Source organism: Pyricularia pennisetigena (genome assembly GCF_004337985.1).
Source record: "Pyricularia pennisetigena strain Br36 chromosome Unknown Pyricularia_pennisetigena_Br36_Scf_29, whole genome shotgun sequence".
Taxonomy (NCBI): Eukaryota; Fungi; Ascomycota; class Sordariomycetes; order Magnaporthales; family Pyriculariaceae; genus Pyricularia; species Pyricularia pennisetigena.
Genome location: NW_021940941.1, coordinates 14414 through 29583, shown reverse-complemented (window position 1 = coordinate 29583; position 15170 = coordinate 14414). Strand labels below are relative to the sequence as shown.

General features: G+C 43.7%; 1 protein-coding gene across 1 annotated transcript in view; it reads left to right on the top strand.

Annotated features, from left to right (window-relative positions):
* Window positions 1-612, top strand: part of PpBr36_11468 (uncharacterized protein) — a gene marked incomplete at both ends in the record, with an annotated part of 1335 nt that extends 723 nt beyond the window's left edge. The window contains one exon of the mRNA XM_029898568.1: window positions 39-612. Coding sequence (XP_029743130.1) covers window positions 39-612 — 574 coding nt within the window. The remainder of the gene's footprint in view (window positions 1-38) is intronic.
* Between the last annotated feature and the right edge of the window lie 14558 nt (window positions 613-15170).

Below are 15170 nucleotides of genomic sequence, written 5' to 3'. Positions count from 1 at the left end.
CTATTGCATCAGACTAATTCTCCTTCCGCGACCGGTAGCACCACGGCAAAAGTGGCAGACAAGGACTTGCTACCGCGGGGCTATTCCAATTGCAAAATGGTGGACATCTGCCTCGCCCTCGAGCCTTCACACGTGCCCAAAACTCTCAGCGCGGTGAGGCGGGTACAACATCTGGCGCCTTCAAAAACCATTAACCACACAGATTACCATCCTCTGTCATACCGCCCAATCGGCCTGAGCATCGAGGTTAAACGCCCGAGCGGCAGTACGGTGGAAGCCGTGGAGCAGCTGGCAGTGTGGCAATACGCACAGTGGAAGATGCTGGAGATTTTGGCCATGAATCCGGACGACAACCAGCCTTCAACACTGGAAGGACTTGACTTTCTCCCAGGAATCAGCATTGTCGGCCACGAATGGTCTTTTTCGGCCACCATCCGCCACCGGGATGGCAACGTTGTTCAATGGAAAGGGGGCAAGCTCGGCGATACAACAACCGCGCACGGGATTTACAGCATTGTTTGGGGGCTACGTCGTATCGCCAAGTATCTCACCGAGACCTACTGGCCGTGGTACGAAAAAGAGATACTACGCATGGCTCCTATAAATGTATGACCCAGGAGGCAATAATCCTGTCCCTAATTCCCCGACGAAATGTACAGTTGCGAGCACACGCGATTTCCCTCAACCAACTCTCCAAGCAAGCAACCCTCGACAAGGACACACCGCAGCTTCGAAATATTAAAGCACGAACGCGTTAGCAAGACTTCTCGCATATTTGTCCATTGGATTCGATTTACCGCCGCCCCTGGCAGCTCAATTTGGGACGATGTCTCTAATATGCAAGCCACACTCGATGGTGACATGGTACACAAGTTTCTCGATGGGGTTCTACAGACGCCTGGCGAACGCGCACAGTCCGCGGATGCCCCGTGCCCAGGCGGCGTCGGACCAACCCAGGAACAAAACAGCCAAACCCGTAAGCGTTACCGATCTACCTATCACGTTCTCCGCCAACCCAAGAGCAAGATTCAGTCCCAGCTGCTACAGACTCGGTTGAATTTGTGGCCGGCGTTTCGGATTGCGACCTTTCTGCGCTGCGGGCAGCTGTGTCTCGTCAGCAAGCATGGATGACTGGATTATCGCATCGTTCCTACAGCCCCTTGCGTTGGCCCTAGGTGTGTGATCTTAGAAACCACCGGACCCGGGTTTGGTGGTTCGCTGTCAAGGAGTACCCGCGGAAGCGCCAACAGCAAGGGGCCATGGTCCCCATCTACTTCAACAATAACCGGGTCCTTACCACGATCTTGGCATCACACCGTCAAATCGTTATCTGGGATTTGTTTTGGTCAAACGGGTCAGACGAGCCAGTCAAATACGGTGGGTTGTCCCAAGAGTACCCGGGCCTGGATTGGCTTGACGTTCCTTGATGTTGTGTTGTTTGTTTTATTCACTCAGATGCCCCCTCCCCTTGCAAATCTTTGTCTACTTCAAACGCAAGACTGTGCAGGTCCTATAGCCGCCCGTAGACAGCAAATTGTTATAATGCTTTTGAGCCAGGATGGACCTAATGTTGATTAGATGCTGCCAAGACAGGATAGTGGATCGCTCTGGCTCTGTGGTGCTTTGATATACCGCCCGTTTCGCCGGAATTTTCACCACGGTGTCAAGGCCGTATTAAAGAAAAGTGGCCACCCAGACTCGAGAGTTGACATTTCACGACCTCGTGACTTCCGTGACCTGGAATGCGACGGAACACTAGTAGCAACGCCTGGCCAGGTGACCGGATATGCTATTAATTCCGTGAAAATTTTCCATCTCGTATGGAAGGGGAATTTACATGACGGTTTCAAAGGTGACGGCGTTGACCGACTTGTCTTGCTCTGGGCAAAAATTAACAGGAAACACGAAGGCCGCTGTTACGACCAGGGTTGGGACCGACACGATTGGGCAGGAACGGAGAAGGTGTCGGGAACCCAAACCAGAACTACCAAGAATTACGGACCCGGAACAAAAGGAGGGAAGCACAAGGTCACGTGATGATAAAATAAGGAACCCTAACCCGATTACCAGGACCAAAATAACCACGATTATTGCCAAAAAGGTGATCGTACCCACGGTAATTACCCCGGAGTAATTATAATTATTTATACAAAAATAATTACATTTGGAACATAGTTTATATAAAACACGTTTATTATTATGTAAATAAATTCGATTTTAGGATTGTTTAACACCAATTAAATTTTAATTAATTTTAATATTTATTTAAAACAGATTATAATTTCACCCCAATTATTAAAATTACCCAATCACCCAATTAAACGTTTAATTGTTTTAACCCACTATATTTTACCATAAAAACAGGTTACCCCGATATTTTAATCGTAACATTTTAATTGCTTTTATTTAATATTTTATTTTAAAATATACCGAACAGTATCGCCGATATAATATTTTTTAACAGGACCACCTTTTAAACCCTTTTTACCACCAACGTTCCGGTTAACGTTAACGTTTTACGTTAAATGGTCGCAACGCTCCAAACCAAAAATCGACAATTCCAAAAACGAATAACCGAACAAATTAACCGAATTAATAAAAATAATATTAAATATTTTTTGCTTATGTTTTTTAACGGTATTACAAATATTTTGCAGGGATTTTTTACGGAAACCCGGATATATTTACATTTTAACGAGGATAATTTCGACAACGATGTAAATAAAATTGTTTACGCAACCTCGTTTTTAAAAAGCGACGCGTTCGCCTGGTTCGAACCCATTTTACGAAATTATTTGGATTATAAAAAGGAAAAAAAACCGTAAAATTAAAATTAACCGCATTTTCGACGATTACGATAATTTCGAAAAATGTTTTAAAAAAATATTCGGTAACCCAATAAAAAACGCACGGTTAAACGTAAATTAATACGTTTTACCCAAACCAAATCGGTATTTAAATATACCAATAAATTCCGACAAATTACCGCCAAATTACTATGGAGCCCCGAAATTTTAATGGTACGTTTTTATACGGGATTTAAAAAGAAAATTAAAAACGAATTTGTTAAAAAAAAACGACCCGACATTTTAACCGAATACGTAAAATTAATAGTTAAAATTAATAACCGATAATACGAAAAAAAAATTGGAACGATGCGAAAAACGCAACGTATGGGGCCCAATTTTGCGATAAACCAACACCGAACGTAAATATTAATACCCCAAACCGTTTCGTTAATATAACATTTTATACGGGATATATAACGGATTTATGGATTTTAATGCGATATAATACAAAAAACCTCGCAAAAATTCCAAAAATGGCAAATATTTTAAATGTAACAAAACAGGGCATATCGCCAAAAATTGCCCCGGAAATTAAAATAACACCCCCGGTTTTACCCTCGATTTTAAAGGTAAACCCGAAAAAACACGAGGATTTAACGCCACAAATTACCAATAGGCACAATTTAATCAATACAACCTAATAAATTGGACCATTTATTACGACGATAATTATATAGTCCATAATAATTCCAAAATGGACGTAGGATGGTATTTTTAAAAACAAAAAAACACCCGAATATTGGTAATGGGAAACCGAATATTTACAAAAATAAAGCCACCAATTAATTTATACTGACAAAACGCCACATTACCCGATTTTACGGATTCTGTCACGGCCAGGCATACATTGGAGAACCTCAGTGTATTAGGCGCTATCGACGAAAATTCTAAACTGAAGAGAAGAGAGAAATTACAATTGACGGCGCGCTGGAGAGACGCGTTTTAAATCCGGGGTGAGTGGACCCTTTGCACGCCCTGGGCCGAGTGTGGTTGGTGAGTGGAGTCGTGATTCTGAGGGTAGGTCTAGGGGCCTGATCCTCACAACGCGCTCAAGAGACGCGCTTAAATCCGGAGGTAGTGGATCCTTGTCCGATCCCTGGCTCGGTGTGGAGCCGAGTCGTGATTCTGAGGGTAGGTCTAGGGGCCTGATCCTCACATTACCCCCCTCTAAGGCCTGATCGACGTAGGCGGTCAGAGTCTTGAGTTTGTCACGTGTGTCTCCTCGGGGCCTTCCTCCGCTCTCGTGTCTTTTTCGCATCGTGCTCGGCAACATTGTCCTCGGGTCCGTCCTCCGCAAAAACATCCTCTGCTGCGCTCCTGATCCACTGTTGCAAATTTACCGGAGGTCCTGCTGCGTCCGGGTACTCCCTGTGAAAGGTATCCAGCAGTACTGGTGAATTTTTCAAGTCGCGGGCCTCATACCATGTCTCATCAGGGTCGAGTCCGACCCACGATACCTGATATTGCAACGTCTTCTTTCGTCCGAATAGACGTGAGGCCAACACTTGCTCCACCTCCCACTCCGGTTCTCCGTTAATTTCGACCGGTGGTTCCGGCTTTTGATACTGCTGATGTAATGGATCCGTTGCTGCCTTGCGCAGTCGGCTGGCGTGGAACAGCTTACTACCTTTATACCAGGCAGGGGTGTCGAGAATGAAGCTGTGGCCCTTTTCCTCGAGAATCGTCCATGGTCCTGCATTTTGCGAGTCCAACTTGGTCGTAGGAGCTTCGGTGGAAAAACCCTTTTTGCTAACGTAAACCGCATCTCCCACCGTAAAGTCGACCGGTCGCCGCTTCTTATTAGCCTGCCTCTGTTGCTCTATCTGCGCTCCGAGTCCTTTGTTGCGGGCCAGTTCCTGTGCTTGCCGGGCTTGGCGGACCATTTCCAGCGCCTTTTGTTGCTGACCGGTCTCCAGGTCTTCTTCGGGTAAAGGTAGAGAGAGCGGGTCTCTAGGGCGAGCTCCTGTTTCTGCTTCGATCGGTGTCATGCCGATAGAGGCGTGAACGGAAGAGTTGTGGCCGAAGTCGAAGGCGGGAATATGGCGTCGCCAATTCGTTTGGTATTTGTCTACATAAAAGCGCATTTTCTGATCCAATTCAGCGTTGGTAATTTCAACGCTGCCCTGACTTTGAGGGTGGCGGGCGCTTCCATGTTTATGCTTTGTTCCTGTCAACTCGTTTAAAGTGTTTAGGAACTCGGATATAAACGGTCCGGCGTTGTCGGAAAGCCAAAAGTCGGGGACGCCTTTCCAACGGTACACAGTTTGATAATACCGCATGGCCAAGGTCTCCGCGGTGTCCGTCTTCTTTCCCGGTAGGGTGGCCAACAGTTTGGTCAATCGGCAGATGAAGACCCAGACGTAATCATAGCCTTCCTTATCCTTGGGCATAGCTTTACCGTCCACCATCACGTGCTGCCAACACCGTCTAGGGATCTCCAGTGGGTGCAGCAGCCCCGGCGTCTTGTCATGTCGTACCTTGTTGCGTTGACATTCGCGACAATTTTTGATATAGCGTTTGACGTCCCGATTTCGGTCGGGCCACCAGTAATCTCTTTTCAGGCGACTCAGGGTTTTGTTTTGGCCTCCATGGCCGAAGATCTTGGGCTCATGAGCTTCGCGGATGAGAGCCGTTCTTGAGAAGATCTTGCCATCCTGGGTAGTCTCGGGTACCGTTAACAGACTATCATGGCGACCTAGGTTTTGTTTTAGGTTCTCTTCCAGGATAAGGGCCACCAGGTCAGCTCCTTGAGGTGCGGAGGGCTCCAAATTGTTAATGGTTGGAGGGGGCTCGCCGGGTCGGGAGTCGATCTTTTCCGGAGGGATTAATGCCATGGTGCGGTCTAACACAGCCCGGGCCTTGACCGTAGGATTGTCGATGGTTTTGCGCGAAAGGGCATCGGCTGCCACATTATCCTTGCCGGGACGGTATTTAAAGGTGATGTCGAAGTTGGCCAGGTAGTCAGCCCATCTTATCTGGCGAGCGGACAAAAATTTCTTGGTCGACTAATAAATTAGGGCTTGGTAATCGGTAAAAACACAAAATTTGGTACCCAATAGGGCTGGTTCGAAATCCTTTAACGTATTAATTACAACTAATAGCTCCTGGTCCTAAATCGGATAATTTTATTTAACAGGGGATATAGTTTTGGACGAATAACCGATTGGCTTCCAGCTGCCATCGTCCTGTTGTTGCCACACGACACCGGCGGTGGCCCTGCCACTGGCGTCGGTGTCCATCCTGACAGGCATACCGGGTTTGAAGAAACTCATCACGGGGGCGGTGATCACCAGCTGTTTCAGCGCTTCAAAGGCAGATTTCTGCTCGGGGCCTCTTTCGAACGGGACTCCCTTTTTCAATAATCGGGTCAGAGGTTCTGCTTGTTCGCTGGCGTGATGGCAGAACGTCCGAACGAAATTGCATAAGCCTAGGAAGGATCGTACTGCCGAAACGGAGGTGACGTCGTCCCATTGCCAGCTGGTGATGGCTTCGACCTTTTTGGGGTCGATGCGGATACCTTTACCGATCTCTAGAAGTAAACCCAGGTACTCGATTTCGAAAACGCCGAAACTTGACTTTTTGATATCGCCTTGGAGTCCGGCTTTGTGCAGCCTGTAAATAACCTCCTCGGTTTGCTCAAAATGGACTTGCTCCGATTTATCCTCGGTATAAATCAACACGTCGTCTGCGTAGGCGCTCGCGAAAGCGTCCAGCAGTTCATTAAGCTGAGCGTTGATAAAAGCTTGGAACCAGGCGGGTCCGACCTTCAGTCCAAAGGGTAGGACCTTCCACTGAAATGTGCCTTGTCGCGTTTTGAACGCCGTTAAATACCGTGACTTCGGATCCATTAGCAATCTGTTAAAAGCTCGAATAATGTCGATCTTGGTCATCCTCCGGGCTTTTCCACACTTGCTCAACGTCCCGGCCACGTCGGGGGCAAGTACTTGTCGTCCTTTGATGAATTTGTTTACCCATCGGTAATCCACACAAAAACGTTGCTCCTTCGATTGCGGTTTAGGAACGAACAGAGTCGAAGCTGCGGTCTCCTCCATTGTCCGTTCAATGAAATCGATCCTCAGAAGTTCGTCGATGGTTTCCTTTTCCAACTCCATCATCGCGAAAGGGGTCGAATAGCGGGCTGGCCTCCCCTCCAAAGGTTTCTCGAGTTCCAAAACCACGTCGAAGCCGGGTCGGCTAGGCGGGAGAATCGTCGACGCCTTTTTGGAAAAGAAACCTTCAAGGTGGGCAAGTGCTTTGGGTAACTTGGCTCGTACTTGCGCGATGTGCTCCGGGTCTTCGCCTGCAGGAAATGGAATGGGATGTCCATCGTGAGTCTTGTTCCATTGCAGGGCTGATACCGCATTGAGGCTGGTCGTAGGCGTATCGCTTACTGGTACCAGCGGTATAGGCTCCGTGGGTAACGGGGATCGCTTCCATCGATCTTGACGTGGGTCGTTAAGAAGGGCACAAATATTTGCTGGCAGGGCTTTGTTGGAAACGGTCTTTGGGATAGTCGGAAAGGCGCTAATTTCTGCGATCTGAGCCTGGTTTCCGTGTTGGCGTTTAGGGCCTTGAAGTATCTTGCGGACCTGGATGCGACGGTCTTCTTGTTCCATCTTGCGGTCCCGGCGGACTGCGTCAGCTTGGGCCTCAAGGTCCAGAGGCGGATTCGAACGTTGTACGACGATTGCGGGTGAGTATTGGGCCATTGCGGGCAGGTCGTTGGGCCAAACGAAACTGCGGGTAGCTGGGAATAAGCCTACTCGATGCTTCGTCCACCATTCTTGTCCGATAAACACATCGTGTGCCGTTTCGAGGAGGATGAATTTCTGCCGTGGGAATTGTCGTCCGTCGATTTGCAAGGTGAGCCGAAGGTATTCGGTGGCTCTTGCGGTGACCTTCCGGTTAAAGTCTCCAAAGTCCAAAGGTTTGGGGAGCTTTTTAATAGGTAGCTCTAAACGTTGGGCGACCTTTTTCGCGAGGCTCGGTCGAATGGATAAGTACACATCTGCTCCGGTGTCACAGAGAGCTTGGGCGTTGAGACCACGACCTTTGTCTTGCAATTGAATGGGAGCAAGAAAGGTGTTTAATTTAGGTGATCTATCGATTTTAGCTATCTGAGGCATGCAGACTGCCGAGGAGACTTTCGGCAGCCTTAGCAGTTTTCCGAATCCGACGAAGATAAGCTGTGGCCGGATCGTTCACAAGCCTCTCGATCGCCTTCGTGTTGAAGGGCGAGAACGGCGGCGATGTGAGCGGCCTTTTCGGGGCAATTGCGTGCCAGGTGCCCGGCTTCTTTGCAAAGGAAGCATCTACCCTCAGTGACCAATTTGGCGTTTTCTCTGCTGGGCGACTTCGGGGCGTCAATGGTCTGTGTGCGGGTTTGGTTCTTGGCTTCCTGGCTGTGCCGGCGATTCTCGCGTCGACGCTGTTTGCGTTCGGCGCTGGCTGAACGCTCACGGCGCTCTTCCCTCTTTTTGCGGTTCTCGCGGAGCTCCTCCCAAGCGCGTTGTTGGGCCAGCGCCGAGTTCGCAACTTCTCCGGCAAAGGTCTCGTACGAGATATTTGGGTCTTTGGATAGGCTGAGAAGCTGGGGGTTCAGGCTGGCAGGAACGTGCTCATAGAGAACCAACTTGCGTTCCGTTTTGGCAATGTTGGCTTTATCGGCTAGGCTGTTAACCTTGCCAATAAACTGGTGGATGTCTGTTGACTTGTCCGACAGACTAAACTTCAGGTGACGAAGCTCCTCACGGGCTTTGGAGGCTTGATTGTCATCGTGGTAAACAGCGGCTAGGGTCGCGACCATTTCGGCCGCGCTGCTGAAAGGCATAATGGTGGATTCATAGCGGCCTTGGATAAGGTCGTTGGCAAGCCCTTCAGTGAGGGAATTGATCACCGCCATGCGGCTTCTTTCTGTTTTGTAAGTTTCGTCGTCCTCTACAAATTTATCTGCGATTTTGGTGATCCATTTATCAAAACGATCCTTATCACCATTAAACATGCCGGGGTCGATGCCGGCTTTACGTGCCGTCCTGTCGTAGGCAGGGTTTTTAGCATTTTGGTTACTTCCGTAAGGCTTAAATGCTGCCCGGGCAGCGATACCATGGGGCTTAAACTCAGCCCCTCCAAAGGCGCTGTTCAAAGGCGTAATACCGCAGGTTTGACGGGTGGCATTGTTACTCCGGGTGGCGAGCTGGTCTTTAAGTTGGGCAATGGTGGCCAAAAGATCTTGCAGCTGTGATTGAGTGATGGTAGCCTGGCCGGTTGTGCTTTCGCTTTCGTCTGCCATTTCGCTTCTCATTTGGGCGGCAGGCGAGGGCGCTCTGCTTGGAGATTTCGGAATTTCGTTCCTGCCGTCTGACGTCTTGGCAGAAGGTTGGTGGGGAGGGCTTCGCGCTTCTCCTGGGTGCTCAGAAACTGACTCGTACTCGTACGATCCGTCAACTTCGATGCTGTCGACTGGCTGATCTTGTTCTGTGTCGGATTGGGGCTCAACGGGCTCTTCAGGCTCTGTGTTGGCGCTGGTAGGAGCGGGCTCTACTGGCTCTGAGGTCACTGGGACAACTGTAATCTCTCCGTTTTGGTCCGAGTCTTCGGTGTTGGGAGTAGCAGTGCCGGAAGCCAAATTATCTGGCTTTGCTGAGTTTGCGTTTGTCACGCGTTGGGATTGGCGAATCGGTGGGCCGTAATTTTTACGCGGCGACATTGATTTCGCGAATGGTGTCTTCTGTGGCCTAGTTTACCGTCGTGCACAGCCGACGTGGTGAACGATTGAATAAAGGGATTGAACGATATATTTTAATTGCTTCACCAGCAAATCATAGCGAGTTTAGAATTATGTCACGGCCAGGCATACATTGGAGAACCTCAGTGTATTAGGCGCTATCGACGAAAATTCTAAACTGAAGAGAAGAGAGAAATTACAATCGACGACGCGCTCAAGAGACGCGCTTAAATCCGGAGGTAGTGGATCCTTGTCCGATCCCTGGCTCGGTGTGGAGCCGAGTCGTGATTCTGAGGGTAGGTCTAGGGGCCTGATCCTCACAGTTTTTAACGGAAAAGGAATTACGGCGGGTTTATAAACGTTTTGGGTACCCGTTTATTAATAAATTTTGGCGTTTATTACAACGTGCAGGTGAAAACGCAAATTTGGAAACAATCCAAATAATTAACAAAATGTACCATTTTTATCAAAAAAAGGGAAAACTACCGTAACGTTTTAAATTTGCCCTAAAGGAGAACATTAATTTTAATTACGAAATTATCGTTAATATTATATATTTGGATGGCCGGCCAATATTTGTTACGATCAAGGTATCGGGGTAACCTATTCTTATGGTAAAATACAGTGGGTTAAAACAATTGAGCGTTTAATTGGGTGACTGGGTATTTTCAATAACTGGGGTGAAATTATAATCGGTTTTAAATAAATATTAAAATTAACTAAAATTTAATTGCTGTTAAACAATCCTAAAATCGAATTTATTTACATGGTAATAAACGTGTTTTATATAAATTATATTCCAAATATAATTATGGTAATCACCCAATAATCCCAATAATTATTACTGTTATAATTTCCCCTAATTATTTAAAAATCCAAATAATTATTTTTTTTGGTAATTACGTAATATTACGTAATTGGTCCCTTACGTAATCCTATTTTTTACCGGTCGGTATTTCCTTTAACCGAATATTATTAAAAGGGGTTTAACCCCACCTGGCCTTTTTGGTACCGGCCCAATTATTTAATCGTAACATTAAATCTCCTTTTTTTTGGCCAAATCCCTTTGGCTTTAAATAATTTATATTTCCTTAATTTATATTTTTTAAATTTGTTCCTTTTTTGCTAATTTTTTCGCGTTATATTTAATCGCGTAATCAAATCGAAATTTAATCGCTCGTCGACCGTTCGTCGCGACAACCTTTTTTCTGCTTTTATTTTATCGCTGGTAGAAATGCTTTTTTATTTTGTTTATTAATTTCGGAAAATCCCTCGCTGTTAAATTTTTCCCCGGAATTCCGCTCGTTGTATGGAATATATTCGTTTAAATTTATCGCATTACGATATTTTCGGAATATTTCCGGAATTTTTTCGTCGAATTATTTCCTAATATTCGCGTTTTAAATCGGAGTTAAAAACCGTTAAAAAAGCGAAAAAAGCTGCGGATTTTAAAATGGAGCGTTTGCGGAAATAAAAAAAATTGTGGTTTGAAAAAATAATGCGGGTTATATTTCGTGGTATCGATAATTTGGAGGAATTGGATCGGGTGGAACGTAAAAAAGTAAAACAAAAAAACGGCGGCGGTCAACCGAAATTTTTTTTAAAATATTTTTAAAATTGTTTTTTCCGGGTTTTAATTTTATTTGAAATTCGATTTTCCCGATAAATCTTTTAAATCCTTTTTTATTGGATAAAATAAATGTTTTTGCGCAATATTTAATTGGTAAATCCGTCCTGGTTATATATTTTAGTTCGTGGTATATATTAATTATTTTGCTCGTAAACTCGTCGGGTGGTATTATTTCGAATTTTAATTAATTTTTAATTTCGGGAAATGGTAAATGGTGCTTTTTTGGGTCGTTTTTTTTGGCTAATTTGCTCGCAAATCCAACTTTTAATAATATTGGCGGAATGGATTTTAGTAATTTTGGAGGTGGTTAAAAGGTTCCCAAATGTTTTTTTCGTATTTATAATTTTCCTATTTAATAAAGTATTTTATTTTACCGTGGTTACGTTTATGGTCCAATATTCGTTTTATTTCGTAGGTTTTTTATACGTCGATTTTGATTATTTTTCGTGTATTGGTGCCGTGTGATACTGGTTCCAATAATAATATATGGAATGTTGGATAAATTTTTATAATATTTGGTAACGATAATCGGTAATTAATGTCGCTAATTTTTTTATCAATTTTAAAAAATCCAAGTTTTTTAAAATTTAATTTGTTATTTGGTCGTTGTATTTTAATATTACGTCGAATAAATTAAACGTTATTTCCCTCCCCGAAAAATGGTCCTTTTATCCGATATTAATTGGCGTATTTTATCATTTTTTTCGTACGAATTTTAATTCCTGCTAGAGTTTTTCGTGCAATTATCGTAACTCGTTTATTTGTTTATCGGTTCGTGGTGCCGTGGTGGTCGTTTTAAATTTTCCGTATATTATAGGGTTAAATCCGTAATTGGCGTAAAACGGGGTTGTTTTGGTATTTTCGTTTTTTAAACTGTTATAGGCGAATTATATTGTGGGTAATAATCGTACCCAATCGTTTTATTTGTGGTTTATATAATATTTTAAATACTATTTAAATATTTGGTTGGCTCGTTTTATTCATCCGTTTATTTGGGGGTGAAACGCTGTTAATAATTTGTAATTAATTCCTAATTATTCCATTAATAATTTCCAAAATTTTAATATAAAAAGTTTATTTTTATCGGTAACGATGTTTTTTAATAATCCGTAATTGCTAATAATTACTCGTAGGAATGTATCGGCGATTTTTTCGGTATTGCTACTTTTTTTATATGGTAGGAAATAGGCATATTTGGTAAATTTATCCATTATAGTTAATATGTTATCGTATTTGGTTCGTGTAAATGGTTTTTTTAAAAGTGGTAATTTAACAATAAAATCCATGGTAATGGTCTGCCAAACCTTATTAAAGGCTGGTAATGGTTATAATAACCCATAGGGTTTGTGTTTTGCGGATTTGTTTTTAGCACAAAATTCCTAATTTTTAATGGTTTTTCGGACTTTTTATTTTATTCCTTTAAAATTATAATGCTGTTTTAACCGTTTCCATATTTTGGAAATTTTTTAATGTCCGTGGTGTCACGGCCAGGGTAAGCATAGCACGGAAGCTAGTCTATTGGCGCCTATCGACGAAGATTCTACTCTGAGGAGAAGAAAGGAAACAAACAAAGTTCTGAGCTTGACGCGACGTAAATAAAGGTATCACCCTGGTGGGTCGTTGGCCAGGGGTCAGGGTTAGGGTCTGGTCATCTCATGGTCCAAATGTCACACGTGGGTTTTATTTTCGTGGATTTTCCGTATTTTTTTTGGTGTGGTTATTATATTGGTTATTATAAGGTTTCGGTATATTGGTAAAAGGTTTCCGTTTTCGTTTATTATAAAAATAACGCGGGTTTTTTTTAATATTATATTTTCGTGGTCCGGTTTCCGGTTAAAAACGTCGGCTTTGCCGTTTTTTGTTCCTTTCCGGTATATAATCCTAAAATAAAATTTTAATAGAAATTTTAACCATTTAATTTATCGTTTATTTAACATTTTATTGGTGTTAAAATGGGTTAGGTTTTTATGGTCCGTATAAATTAACACCTCGTATTTAATTCCGGATAATTGGGGTTTCCATTTTTCAAATATTTGGATAATAATTATAAATTTTTTATCGTATATTTAGTAATTAAATTCTAATTTATGTAATTTTTATAAAAAAAAGGCGCAAAAATGTAATTGTTTTTTTTTCATTTCGTTAATTAAATTGTTTTCCGATTACGTAATCGGATACGTCGGTTTCGATTTCGAAAGATTTCGTTGGGTTTAATATTTTGAAAATTGGTTTTCGTGTTATTACGTTTCGTAACTGTTCGAAAACCTATAACGTTTATTCCGTCCATTGGAATTTTAAATCCTTTTTGGTTATATTGGTTAAAAGGGTGGCGATCGCGCCGTATTTTTTAATAAATCGTTTGTAAAAATTCACGAATCCGAAAAAAGCTCGAACGTTTTTTACGTTTTGTGGTTAAAACCATTTTTTTACTGTTTGGATTTTTAATTTTTTCATCCTAATTTTTCCAAAAGCGATAATATATTTTAAAAAATTAATTTATTTATTATAAAAAAGGCATTTTTCTGGTTTAATTAAAAGTTTAACGTTTTGCAGTTTTTGTAAAACCGTATAAATGTGTTTTTTATATTTTTCCAACGTTTTGGAAAAAATAAAAATGTCGTCCAGGTAAATAACGACGAAAATATTTAAACATTTTTTAAAAACGTGGTTAATTATGGTTTGGAAAGTTGTTGGGGCGTTGGTAAAACCGAAAAACATTATTAAATATTTATAATATCCTCGTTTGGTGCAAAACGCGGTTTTCCATTTTTCGCCTTCCTTTATACGGATTAAATTAACGTGGTTCATCAGGACCCCGGACATATCAGGACCCCGGACACTCTTCCTGCACAATAGTACTTCCAATTTCAATTGCAACGCCAGCGTTGTTCAATTTACCTCAATGCAATCGGATATATGTACATCAGACATTTCTGCATCCTCCTGACAGGTGCGTGCATTATGTCCAGGTTTACCGCAGTTGCCGCAACGTCGTTTAGTCGCCGGCTGCGCACTACTCCCCTCCCCATTTTCATCTTTCTTTTCGTATATTAGACCATCGGCACCATTTAATTGAAGCAAATTCTGACCCTCTTGTATGGTAAATGACCCTCCTTCGCGGATACGTGTTTTTTGCGCCCTGCGCCGCTTGCTAAGCGCTTCGTTGGCCTTCCGAAGGCTGCGGTTCTCCGCTTCCAAAAGTGTGGTTCGATGAGCAATCGACTCCAACCCTTTTGCTAGCTGCTTTACAGCATTAAAAATAGGCGTTGGCGAGCTTCCCTGATGACAGCTGATTCGACTTTTAACAAGGGTAGATTGATTAACGGCTTCTGTCGGGTTGTGCGGTGTTTGAGAGACCCAGGTGTCGGTGCTGGAAAAATCAAGCTCTTTAGGTGACGGCGTCCGTAGCCTAACATCCAGCTTAGATATGACCATTTCCGGGCTATGGGGGATAATTCCCGCCCCTCGAAAGCCCCCGGCCATATTTTCTTTTGTCATTGACTTTTTGTAAGCCGCTGCAAAAGCCAAAAAGAACTCGACTTTGCTAATGCTGGTAATGTGGGCCCGGATAAAGTCGTTAATTTCTTGACCGTACGCCCGCTTAAGGACGTTGAACACTCCGACATCAAGTGGCTGGGTTAAATGAGATGAATGAGCAGGCAGGCAAAGTGGAATAATATTGTGATCTTTGCAATAGCCCTCGAATTCAGGGGATCGATGACTGCCGTGCCCATCGAGCACTAACATCCGATATACGCCTTTTGTCCGCGATTTTGTATGGTTGTCGAAATGCTGAACCCAGTCGAGGCCAGTCTCGTTGTCGGTCCATCCATTAACGGTGGGTTTGAGGCGCCACGTGTCCGGAAGACCGCCTTCTGTATACCAATTGGACAAATGGTAAACGCCTTTGACGATGATATACGGGGGAATATCGTAACCGTCGCCACTGATGCAACAAATTGCAGTT